The 11,956-nt window shown below is 43.0% G+C and overlaps 1 protein-coding gene across 2 annotated transcripts; it reads left to right on the forward strand.

The window, feature by feature from the left end:
- Nucleotides 1-495: 495 nt before the first annotated feature.
- LOC308223942 (E-selectin-like) lies at nucleotides 496-10,625 on the forward strand. 2 transcript variants are annotated; one of them, XM_080623471.1, is made up of 15 exons: nucleotides 496-1,070; nucleotides 2,133-2,457; nucleotides 2,741-2,806; nucleotides 3,150-3,536; nucleotides 4,312-4,419; nucleotides 4,546-4,731; nucleotides 5,403-5,588; nucleotides 5,696-5,878; nucleotides 6,439-6,624; nucleotides 6,732-6,914; nucleotides 7,170-7,355; nucleotides 8,211-8,318; nucleotides 8,785-8,806; nucleotides 8,917-8,989; nucleotides 9,328-10,625. In XM_080623471.1, the coding sequence occupies exons 3-14, from the start codon at nucleotides 2,770-2,772 to the stop codon at nucleotides 8,972-8,974; spliced, it is 1,830 nt and encodes a 609-aa protein (XP_080479597.1). In that variant the 5' UTR covers nucleotides 496-1,070; nucleotides 2,133-2,457; nucleotides 2,741-2,769; the 3' UTR covers nucleotides 8,975-8,989; nucleotides 9,328-10,625. The 2 variants fall into 2 exon arrangements, with proteins under 2 accessions (XP_080479597.1, XP_080479598.1); XM_080623472.1 differs by lacking the exon at nucleotides 5,696-5,878.
- Nucleotides 10,626-11,956: the final 1,331 nt, after the last annotated feature.

An 11,956-nucleotide genomic window follows, 5' to 3' on the forward strand; every position in this document is an offset into this window, starting at 1 on the left:
CTTCTTTTCTGTGGTGGATTCCTTTGGGCAGAGATTAAGATATGGCTACTTGACAAATATTTTTTTGTGGAAAAAAGTGGAAATTGATACCAGCTGAGTTATTAGGTTGGAATACAAGAGCCACTGATTTTTATTCTGTAAGAACAGGCTGAGGCTCCAAAATCAGAACTCCAACATGCATTGTATATGCTATAACTATGCTTTACAGATATGAAGCGGGTGCTACCCTATGTCCTCCTATCGCTGACAACGCTCATCAAGTTCTTTGCATAGAGAAGAGATTCAGAGCAGCCCTGCGGAGAAGGACTTGGGAGTGTTGGTAGATGAGAAAATGAACATGAGCCAGCACTGTGCGCTCGCAGCCCAGAAAGCCAACCGTATCCTGGGCTGCATCAAGAGGAGCGTGACCAGCAGGTCAAAGGAGGTGATCCTGCCCCTCTACTCTGCTCTTGTGAGACCTCACTTGGAGTATTGTGTGCAGTTGTGGTGTTCTCAACATAAAAAGGACATGGAACTGTTGGAACAAATCCAGAGGAGGGCCACGAGGATGATCAGGGGACTGGAGCACCTCCCATATGAAGACAGGCTGAGAAAGTTGGGGCTGTTCAGCCTGGAGAAGAGAAGGCTGCGTGGAGACCTCATAGCAGCCTACCAGTATCTGAAGGGGGCCTACAAGGATGCTGGGGATGGACTATTCATCAGGGACTGTAGTGACAGGACAAGGGGTAACGGGTTCAAACTTAAATAGGGGAAGTTTAGATTGGATATAAGGAAGAAATTCTTTTCTGTGAGGGTGGTGAGGCACTGGAATGGGTTGCCCAGGGAGGTTGTGAGTGCTCCATCCCTGGCGGTGTTCAAGGCCAGGTTGGACGAAGCCTTGGGTGGCATAGTTTAGTGTGAGGTGTCCCTGCCCATGGCTGGGGGTTTGGAGCTAGATGATCTTAAGATCCTTTACAACCCTAACTATTCTATGATTCTATGTTTAGCCTTGCTAAACCTCACCAACAATGGTGAAACATCGTGCTTGGAATACCAGTTTGGCAACTGGACTGCCTGGTGCAGCCTCCACAGTAAGTGCCTGAGTGAACATGGAACAAAGGGTGGGGTGACATGGCTGATCAGGGTGCAAGGAAATAATACCACTTTATATTGACCAAGATTGGGAGTGCTGGGGAATATGGAATCTGCAACAAGCATCTAGTGTCATGTCTTTGCACAGGGTTAAGGACCAAGCTAATGTGTCTATTACTCATGTTGCCTATTCCCTACTTGTAGCCCTCAGCAGTACTTTTGAGATGTCCTGTAGAGAAGTGAGAAGTGAATATTTGGGTATTCTCTTAAGTGAGAATACCCAAATCTATTTCTGTACATACCATGGCAAGTCAATTGCCTTATCACCGAAGTGGTATACATGTGAAGATATGCATGAGGATCAAGGAGTGGAGTGTAGTCGTGCTGCCAGAATACTATTGTTCAAGGAATTGGTGATCTTCATGCTTACTGCCTTCTCATGTATATTGGTGTACTCTGAATAGCCTGCGACTGCTTACCAACTCACTATAGCAAAGTGTCCACAATTACTCAGGCATATGCCTCTGTACCATGGACACTGTGTGACTGCTCTATGCAGTAGTATAATTAATCAGTGTATACACAATGAATGTGCATTAATTCAGTACAAAACTAGTGTATTGTCTTGTCCATCTAAAATATTATACACACCTGTCCAGGAATTGTAACTCTGTTGAGGTAAGGATATTGGAGCATACAGTCCAAGGGACTATTTAAAGCTAAGTTCACATTCCAAGCTTGACTGCTATGAGTGACTGATGAATCTGTATTGTGAGCAAGACTCTAGAAGAGTACTAGCAATCATGGGGCTGGCAGACCTTATCACAGATAAGAACTCTGTACAGTGGGCTGTGGTCCACAAGGAATGGCTTGTCCAATGCTGCAATTTCCATCTTTTGCTCAGTTAAGCAGCTTTGAGTGTCAGTGCCTTTCTCACTGAGAACTGGCACCCCCTTGCAAAACAGTATGCTAGGTAAAAAGTTGGAGCCTTTATCATTCATACAACTAACTCTAACCATCTCACTCTTTCCTTGTATCCTGTAATTGTGTGTTGCTGTCAGTAAAACTATGTAATGTAGCACTTGGCAGTTTGTCAGCACAGTGTGTCTTTGTGGGATGGCTGATTTGCCAACGGGAAGCATCAGGCTTAATGTGTGGGAGTGCCAAATCCTTGGATTTTCCAAGAAATGCTTTTCCACGTGGAATTTCCCATGTCATGGAGGACAGGCCAGTTGAGAGAATAAAAGGCTGTAAAGGCAGGGGATTACGCAGTCCAGACACTTGGAGCTGAACTTATTCTTCAAGTCCTTATTCAGCAACTTAGCAACTGAAAGCAGACCCTGAGAAATACTACAGAAGACTTTTGCCACCTGGCCACCACAACCTGTGAGTATAAACAGAGTGTGTTTCTCTGTTTCATTGCTCAGCTAAAGGAAAATAGGACAGATGGAATTCTGTGTTGGTGTTCTTTAAAATCTGTTTACATTTCAAAGCGATTTCAATATTAAGAACTGGTTTAAAATTAATAATTTCCTAAAAATGGAAACCTTGTTTAAGTCTTTAGAATAATTGTTAAAATGTAGAAAAGATTGCATAGACAGTATTTTATACTGAATTGTAAAAAGTCAGTGTTTGTTCTTTACAAATGTGTTCCTTTGATCTCTCATAGCCATCTGCTTAAAAGAAAAACTCGGAAACATGATTTGCTTGTGGTTTCTATCTCTTCTTACTTATGGTAAGTGATTGTTCTCTGTGTAAAAAACTAATTGGATAGTAATATTAGTGTGACTGCTCTGTCTGAGCTTAGAATTAAATGGAATTTTTGAGCCTGACCTCATTAACTTGAGGCTAGGTTCACACAGAAAAACCTTTGTGTGATTGGACAGGCTGAAGTCCCTGCACTTAATGCTGACATGCCTGTTTTGAAGCTTGCCAATTGATTGTTTCTAAAACAACTGACACCTTTTATCTAGTTTCAGAGATGGACAAGTTTGCAATGGTTGTAGAACTTTTGCCTCCTCTCTAGAAGAGGGTATGTAAACATCAGACACCAATTTTTTTACATCTTTTCATTCTAGGACTTACACTACTGCAGGGGGCAAATGCTTGGACATACCATTATTCAGACACAAACATGACCTACAGGGAAGCAGAGCTGTGGTGCAAAAAGAGATATACTAACATGGTTGCCATTCAGAATAAGGAGGAAATCAACTATCTCAATAACTTCTTGCCCTTCAATCCGGGTTACTACTGGATTGGAATCAGAAAAATTAATGAGATATGGACCTGGATTGGAACTAACAAAGAACTGACGGAAGAGGCAGAAAACTGGGCTTCAGGTGAGCCAAATGGCAAAGGGAATAACGAGGACTGCGTTGAAATCTACATTAAAAGAGGAAAGGATGATGGAAAATGGAATGATGAACAGTGTGAGAAAAAGAAGGTCGCCTTGTGCTACACAGGTATGGTGTGATAAAGGCTATTCTAGTATGCCTTTGTGGAGATGAGGTGATGGGTGGGATGAGTTGTTTATAAGCACTTATATGATTATTCTTGCTACAGAGCTGAGACTGTTCTTATTCCAAGAGCTGGATTGATCTCGCTTACCTTTTAGCTCCCAGAATATTATACATCTTTTGTGAGCAGGTCACCAGACCTCTATAATCAGTGAAGAGAAACAGGCTCTTCAGGATGGTGACTTTCATCCCACTCTCAAGTGGGTGTCTCAGCTAGATCAGAATTGCCCTTTAGGATGCATCTGTCTGCTGATTCTAGATCATTGGATTAGATTAGACACTGTGTGTAGAGTCTAAGCTACTTTGTATAGAGGTGGTTAAGGCAAAAAAAAAAAAAAATCAAAGTCAAATATCAGCGAAATTAGAGTTGTGGTGAGCTCGTGAAGAATGGACCTGTTGAGGATTTCTACCTATGCCATAATATATTGTTCCTTTTGCATTTTAAATATTGCTAATATCTACCTGAGAACAAGTGGGTCATGGAGTTTCCAGCCAGTAGAATCCTTTCACTGTGAGCTAGTCTGTCAAGGGTATTTTTCTCTGAAATCCTTTTGTAAAATGACAGGGTAATCTTATGGACTAAACCCCCTGCTTTTCTTTTGCTATGCAAAATGCTTGTTTAGTGCCAGAAACATAAGCAAAGTGCTAGCCAGGTTTCATTAGTGGCCATTGCTGATTCTTTTAGAAGTTGCTATATTTTTTCTTTTTTATTTTTCCCCAGCTTCTTGCAACCCATCTCTCTGCAGTGGCCATGGAGAATGCATAGAGACTATTAACAATCACAGCTGCAATTGTAACCCTGGATTCTATGGGCCAGAATGCGAGTTCGGTAAGATTATCCGTCCTGCTTTTCAGCCAGGGCAATGCTCGTGCTAGTCAGTCTTCAGTATGGCTGACTTGTTGATTTACCAGCTCAGCCAATGAGACTGACTGTATATCTGGTGTTTCTTTGAAGTTGAGAGCTGTGATCCACTAGAGAAACCTGATCATGGGAGCCTCATGTGCAACCATCCACTGGAGAACTTCAGCTACAACTCATCCTGCACAGTTCAGTGTGAGGAAGGCTATGAATTGACTGCATTGGAATCTGTGTACTGTACCTCTTCTGGGGTCTGGTCTGCCCCCCTTGCAGCATGCAAAGGTGAGCTTTCTACATTATATGTATCTTTAAACTTCAGTGTCGCTCTATTAGTAGTGACAAACTGAAGTTCTGGCTCATTCCTTTGTGGAATTAATTACATGATGAAAGTGCTATTTTGTTGCAGCATGCAGGTCTCTATTCCTGAAGAGGTGAAATGAACAGGATGAGTGTTCTGGCCCTGGTCTAGATTTCCATGTAGGGGAAGACTTTCCCTTCCTTAGTGGGAATCAGGGAATGGAGATAATCTAGCTGTGAGACTGCTCACACCAGACCAGATACTCCTGACTGTAGGGACTTTTTGAGGTGTTCAGTCTAAAATGCTGTTTGAGGAAAATAGCATCAAACATAGCAGTCAAACTAAGGAATATTTTAGATTGTAAATAGTTGCTGTCGTGAGCTTCAGATGAATTCATGTCCTTGCCTTAAGTGTCAGTCTTCCATTTTGAGATTCTTTCCACTCCTGTCTCCTTTCTGAAATGGCAGCATAGCACATCTTTCTAAAGCTGCTTCCTTTTAGTAGATATGTTGCTGAGTTTCAGGAAAGAGAGAAAAAAGCCCAAAACATCCCAAACAAAAAAAACCCAACAAAACAAAACAACTCTGAAAAACAACCCTCAACTTGTTATGGTTTGCTCCAAGCTAAGCTCTATGCTGTCTCTTATGCCTTTCAGCTGTAACCTGTCCTGCCTTAGAAATGCCTCTTCATGGTGCTGTGAACTGCTCCCATCCTTCTGTGGAGCTCACCTGGGGTGCCACCTGCGAGTTCACCTGTGAAGAAGGATTTACCCTGACAGGACCAGCCACACTGCAGTGTGGGTCTTCTGGGGCTTGGGACAGGCAGCAGCCATCCTGTGCAGGTATCTTTCCTTATCCTGGCTCACTTGAGCACTTGGGGCTGTCCGCATTGCCATGTTGAATTCCTGAGGCATCTGTGCTGACCGCGCTTGTGATCTGTGTGTTGCAGCTGTGTGGTGTGAGGCTGTAACCTGGCCAGAAGGCTTTGTGACCTGTGACCACGCTCCTGCAGATCTTGCCTATGGCTCACGTTGTGATTTCCGCTGCAGTGAGGGCTACATTCTGGATGGCCCATCCAGCATTGAGTGCACAGCACAGGGACAGTGGTCAGAGTCAGCACCAGTATGCAGAGGTAGGACTTACTGGGTTGGAAGCCATCAGTCAAAGCTTACAGTAGCTTGAATAGTCTGAAGAAACTTCCTCATTTAAGTACAGTCAAGGAGTAACAGTCATCCTCTGTGTTTATAGCACTCTTCATAAGCAGATCTTGTGATGGGGATCATTAAGCCTCTTGTATTAAAGGAAACAGCAGTGCAGGGTGATAAGGAACACTTGGGAACTGTGTCTGCAACACATATGACAACAGGCTTTTGCGGTGGAGTGTTCTGACGGGAACTTTATTCCCTACACCCTGAATGGGAACCAGTGTCTGTTTATACTCCGCTAGTGGACTGCATAATCCAAAGCCAGTCTCAGTATAGCTTGCAATGCTTTAAGTGCATATTTAAGGGTTCTGGTTGCACTGTGCAGCATGCCAAAATCGCTGTTCCCTGAGACACTGCTAGGTCTGAAAGGAAGTGTTTTGGCTCTGTAGGGCACAGCTTGAGACAGAGCATGTCCTCTTGTCAGCTAAAAGAGTGTTTGACTTGACCTACACAAGCTAAGCTCTGTGCTGTTTCTTATGCCTTTCAGCTGTAACCTGTCCTGCCTTAGAAATGCCTCTTCATGGTGCTGTGAACTGCTCCCATCCTTCTGTGGAGCTCACCTGGGGTGCCACCTGCGAGTTCACCTGTGAAGAAGGATTTACCCTGACAGGACCAGCCACACTGCAGTGTGGGCCTTCTGGGGCTTGGGACAGGCAGCAGCCATCCTGTGCAGGTACCTTTCCTTATCCTGGCTCACTTGAGCACTTGGGGCTGTCCGCATTGCCATGTTGAATTCCTGAGGCATCTGTGCTGACCGCGCTTGTGATCTGTGTGTTGCAGCTGTGCGGTGTGAGGCTGTAACCTGGCCAGAAGGCTTTGTGACCTGTGACCACGCTCCTGCAGATCTTGCCTATGGCTCACGTTGTGATTTCCGCTGCAGTGAGGGCTACATTCTGGATGGCCCATCCAGCATTGAGTGCACAGCACAGGGACAGTGGTCAGAGTCAGCACCAGTATGCAGAGGTAGGACTTACTGGGTTACAAATACAGTTTCTTGTCACTGGACAACACACTGAAATTCATATTCCTGCAGGGTCATGGCTGCAACCTAAACTCTGTGCTGTGTCTCTTGATTTCCCCTGTGACTTGCCCTGCCTTAGAACTGTTCCCATCCCAAAGTCAAAAGAATTTAAAAATACAGTGTACATTAGTGCAAAAAATAGGGCCAAAGACAGGAAAGTCCTTGATGATTCTTAACCATTTATTTCTGCATTTCAGTTGTACAGTGTGAACCACTGAGCTCCCCTGAGAAAGGCTCTATGGATTGCTCACATAGTGCTGGGAACTTCACGTACAACACAGCATGCCACTTCAGCTGTCTGGAAGGATGGATGCTGAATGGTTTTCATGTTCTTGAGTGTAGTCATTCAGGAAACTGGAGTGCAAGTCTGCCCACATGTGAAGGTAATTTACCTGTGACTAGCTGCAGAAAAAGGTGGCACTGGGTTTCTAGTCAAGTGATGTATAGAAGGGTGGAAGAGGTAAAAAAAGACCACCAGTGAGTTAGAACTTCTAGTGGTGTGCATGAATTTAAAAGCCCAACAGAGTTGCTCAGTACATTTCTTGAAAATAGAGGAGGGGAAAATTCCTAAAAGGTCTCATTGAAAAGTGTTGGTTTCTAATCCAAAAATAAAATCTGCAACCATATTTTGGGTTTTGTTGTTTGTTTTTTAATTTAAACATTTCTCACGTTGAGCTTTTCCCATATGAATAAAGAAAAAAATCTTTTCCAGAGAAACTGAACCTTGTGGGGAAGTCTCCATTCATAAGTATGTTTCTCAGTTGAAAAGTTTATAGGTGTATTAATTTGTTGTGATAGATTCTTGGGTTCTCAGCCAAAAGACCTCACAGACTTTTTCTGTCAGAGGCTGTAATTTTGCAAAAGTCTCGGCCTCACCTTTCCATTCAAGGCTGTAAGAGCTCTGTCACTGTCCTCAGTGGGAACATCCTTGGAATTAAAATATAAACCGAAACATGAAAACTAAGATAAACTTAAGTTGTCATGTGAGGCTGGAGGTTAGTCAAACTCTGTTATAGCTAGTTTGTTGCCTTGCTATTGCTTTGGCAATGGGTGAGATAATTTTTAGTATGCATCTTTTTACCTTGTCCACTGGATGTGTCCTGTCTTGGCAAGAGAAAACTTAAGGATTACAAGCTGCAAGGTTCATCATGAAGTGCATAAGGAATAGGAAGAAGCAGAGAGAGCTTCAAAGACCACACATGCCTCTTGAGCTCACTGAAACTTTTCCATCTTTTCAGCTTCTGAGCGAGTCAGCTATATCTCTGTAGGAGTAGCAGCCACAAGTGCCTCTCTGTTGTCCACGGCATCATTCCTCCTTTGGCTTGCAAGACATATCCGAAGAAAAGGTGAGCAATTGGATTGGGTCCACTGGATCTACTTACCTTCCTGCAAAATTTACAGTGGAGGAAAAAAACCCAACTCTCCAAATCCCAATACCTTGCTTTTTGAAAAAGTGAAAATTCCCATATTTAAATTCCAAAATTATTTTCAAGAAGCCTGCATATGTGCCATGTTTGTCTTCTGGATAAACATTTGAAAATCAAATACAGTAAAACCCCAAATGTTTAGATAACAAGAATTAGGAGGGCAAAAGCGACATTTTATTTATTGGTAATTTCTGCCAGGGACAGCAAATGGGAATTTGAGATGGGGCTTATGGCAACATACTAGTAACTGCCTGTGAGATTTGTTGCTAGATAATGGCTTTTTATCAGGTATTCTTAAATGAGAGGGTTTTTTAGTAGAGGAAAAAGTTTTCATGAGGGGGCTTTAATCTTGAAATGCTAATACCTTCTCTTATTCTTCTTGCAGCAAAGAAATTTACTCCTTCCAGGTAAGTTGTGTCTCAAAAAGCAGCATGAGCAGCACTGCGATCATTTTGCTAACATCCATTTGATATAAACCAGTTGTCATTAAAATACTTTTCACTTCTGTTTTTTATAGTAGCTGTCAAAGCCTAACCATTGAAGGTAGTTTCCAAAGTGCTGGCCAGACTGTCTAACTCCAGGTGTTTCAGGTAAGCACATGAGAGCACTGCACTCACAAATTCTTTTCCTTTTAATCACACAAGCCATCAGAGCTGTTAATTGCTGAAGTAGCAGTATGTGCTTTGGGGTACCCAATAATGTGTCTTGGCATTGCATGAAAGTTCCTAACAAGACTGATGGATTTATTGCTTTAGAAATGGTTATTCAGCTCCTTAAGGATCTTTGTGGTTCTGTCCAGCTGCATATAGTATTAGTAACGCTTTTGTGTGGTTTTGCTACCTGCTGCATGTAAAAGTCCTCTGAAATGAGAGCAAATACGGATCTATGCCAATTTTCCAATTTATAGAAGAATTTGTTCTCTCTGCAGGAATTGAAGCCATCTTTTGTCTCAGATTTCCAGAGAGTGAAACTGCATGCAAATCAGCAGCTGTCCAGATGTTTTTACCTCTTGCTGACAAGATGATTGACCTTGTGTATTGTTCAGAAATGCTAAACTCAAGCTGTCTGGTATTTCCATTGAAGACAAGCAGAGTAAAAACCTCTGGCCTTCTGGCAAAATACTGTCTACATTAAGTCATGTAGTTGTCATAACTGGGAGCTTGCCATCTCTTGTCCAGATGGTGAGCAAATAGTAAGCTGCTGCCTAAAGAGGAGGCTGGTTTCTCCTCTGAGCTACTCAAAGGTACCTAGGTGAGGTGAAGACATGCATTATTTCACATCACTTACTACACTGCTGGAGATGTCTCCTCTGGAGACATATGGGTTACACTTGCAGAAACAGAGTAATCAGGATGAAAAAATATTCATTGAATAGTTTTGAAACCATTGATCTGGTTTGTTGTTGAAGTCAATTTCGGAGGATGTCCCAGTCAAGAAATACACCTGTAGTGATATGGACAATTATTTGGGTTTCTGTTGCATGTCCCAGAAAGCTTGGAGACTTTAAACTTCCTTTTTTTTTTTTTTTTTTTTTTTTTTTCTTCTGTAATAGCACTTAAGAATTGTAGTGCTTATATTAGGTACTCTGGTTTCTGAATGCAGCAAGTAGATCTGAAATGGTCTTATCCCTGTGGGATTATGCGCTGTAATACAGGTGTATACACAAATCTAATTGCATTTTTTTTTACTATGGATACTTCTGTGCTGTTAACTAAATGGATTATAAAATACTTGTTCTTGAGTAGGTCTGTGGCCACTGATCTGGCCCCAGGTAATTTTAAAATAATTCAGAGGTGTTTGTAAGGCTTTCATGCCTGCATATTATTTACAAGTACAGTGGAAGCCTGAGATGTGTGTGTATATATACTGCAAGTATGATTTATGAAACTGTTAAAGGACTTCAAATGAGAAAGTCTTAAGTTATTTTTAAATTATAATTATAAATTAAAAATCTTTGTCTTAGAATCTGATCTGTATTGTCCTGTTTGTAAAATTATTTAATAAAATGTTTTAAATGTAATGTTCCCTTTTTGGACATGTGCATCTTTTAAATGATTTAGGTCAGCCCTGTGGATATGGCTTGAACAGCAGAGTTTGAGGGGTTGGGGGTAGACTGGCTAAATAGCAAGACTGTCCGTTATTTAGATTTTCATGTTTTCATAGCAGTCAAGGAAAGAGTAGCCAGCAGATGGCACTGACAGCCAGAGCTGGACTCCAAACCAGCATCCCCAGTCCTGAAAAGGAGGGCTCAGCGATGTGTCCTGTAAAGCAGGTGCCTGGAGCAGCAGTGAACTTCGTGAGAGACATGCTCAGGAGGGACAGGAAAGCAGAAAGAGAAGCAAGTAGGTGATTTTTGTGCGTGGTTAACCGTACAAACTCCTCAGTCCACACAGGTCTTTTTCAGACCTTACTGCTGTGAAGTTAGCTGAATGTGGGAGACGTGGGCTAATAGGTGAAAGCACGGCTCTGGGGATTACCGGTGACTGTAGGGACCTCTGCTCCACTGTTGTCAAAGGCTCAGGTACTGATGGTAGCCAGCCACTCCTGTGGTCACCTTTTCCCTGCCCCTGACATAGTCAAGGAAGCTGCTCTGTGACTCTCTGTAGCTGGTGCCAGGAGCCAGCCCTTGATAAACAATGAAGCACATTCCTGCCCTAGACAGGACTTCAGAGAACGCATCAGGCCTGTAAGCAGGGGACTCAGTTAAGAGATGCTGTGCCACAGTGGACAGGGCCCATTGCTGTTTATCCCAAACTGATTAAAGAACTGAGAGTGGCTGTCAGTGCTTCCCCTCGCCTCGACAAGGTAGGGCCCAACCATGTGAGCAGATGTAGAGCAGTAATCCTTCAGGTTCCCTGAGGGGATGTAGAGATTAGCCCGAAACGCCCTGCTCTGAATCCTGCAGGAGCTATTTGAGAGATAAACTATCACATGGGTCCCCCAGCCAGTTCTTCTTGTCCTTGTCCTATCCTCTGTGTGCATGGCCCTGTAGCATCCTCTGGAGAGAGCTGCTCAGGCCAGTGTGGCTCCCATTCTGCTGCAGTCAGGGCAGCCCAGCTTCTCCTTTCCTGACCAGAGATGGTGCTTCTAGAAGTTTTTCCTGGGATCTTACAGGGGCTTTATTGTGAGAAAAGAGGCTATAAAATTATCCTCTCTCTTTCTCCAAACACTCAGCCTGTGACTTCTAGAGGCAGCATGAGTGAGATATTTGGGTGGAATTAGTCTCTCATATATCCCCTAGGCCAGACAAAGATTCCTCAGAGTGGATCTCCTTCCTTACAGTGACTTTTAGGTTACACCTATCCTCATAATTAATGGTAGTCCAGAGCACAGGCAAAACTCTAGCCTGTGCTTGTCCAGGTTGCTTGATTCTTAGTCTTCTTCTGGTATTGTTTTGTTCCTGCTTCAGGATATGAATTACCAGTTATGACAGTTATGGTGTGTCCAGGCCTTAAGGATCTTCAGGAAGTAATTTTATTTGCAGTGGATGTCTCTGTTGCAGTGCCTGGGAACACAGCTCTTCTGTTTGCTATCTGTATAGTTCCTGTGTTGGCAAG

The sequence above is a fragment of the Psittacula echo genome, assembly GCF_963264785.1.
Source record: "Psittacula echo genome assembly, chromosome: 7".
In the NCBI taxonomy this organism is placed as follows: Eukaryota; Metazoa; Chordata; class Aves; order Psittaciformes; family Psittacidae; genus Psittacula; species Psittacula echo.

What these genes read in the sequence shown, in the direction of transcription:
- LOC308223942 (XM_080623471.1), top strand. Translation starts at nt 2,770, where the DNA reads ATGATTTGCTTGTGGTTTCTATCTCTTCTTACTTATG. An exon ending in GCAGCAGCCATCCTGTGCAG is followed by an intron (nt 5,589 to 5,695) that starts GTATCTTTCCTT and finishes TGTGTGTTGCAG; the next exon opens with CTGTGTGGTGTGAGGCTGTA. An exon ending in AAGACATATCCGAAGAAAAG is followed by an intron (nt 8,319 to 8,784) that starts GTGAGCAATTGG and finishes TTCTTCTTGCAG; the next exon opens with CAAAGAAATTTACTCCTTCC.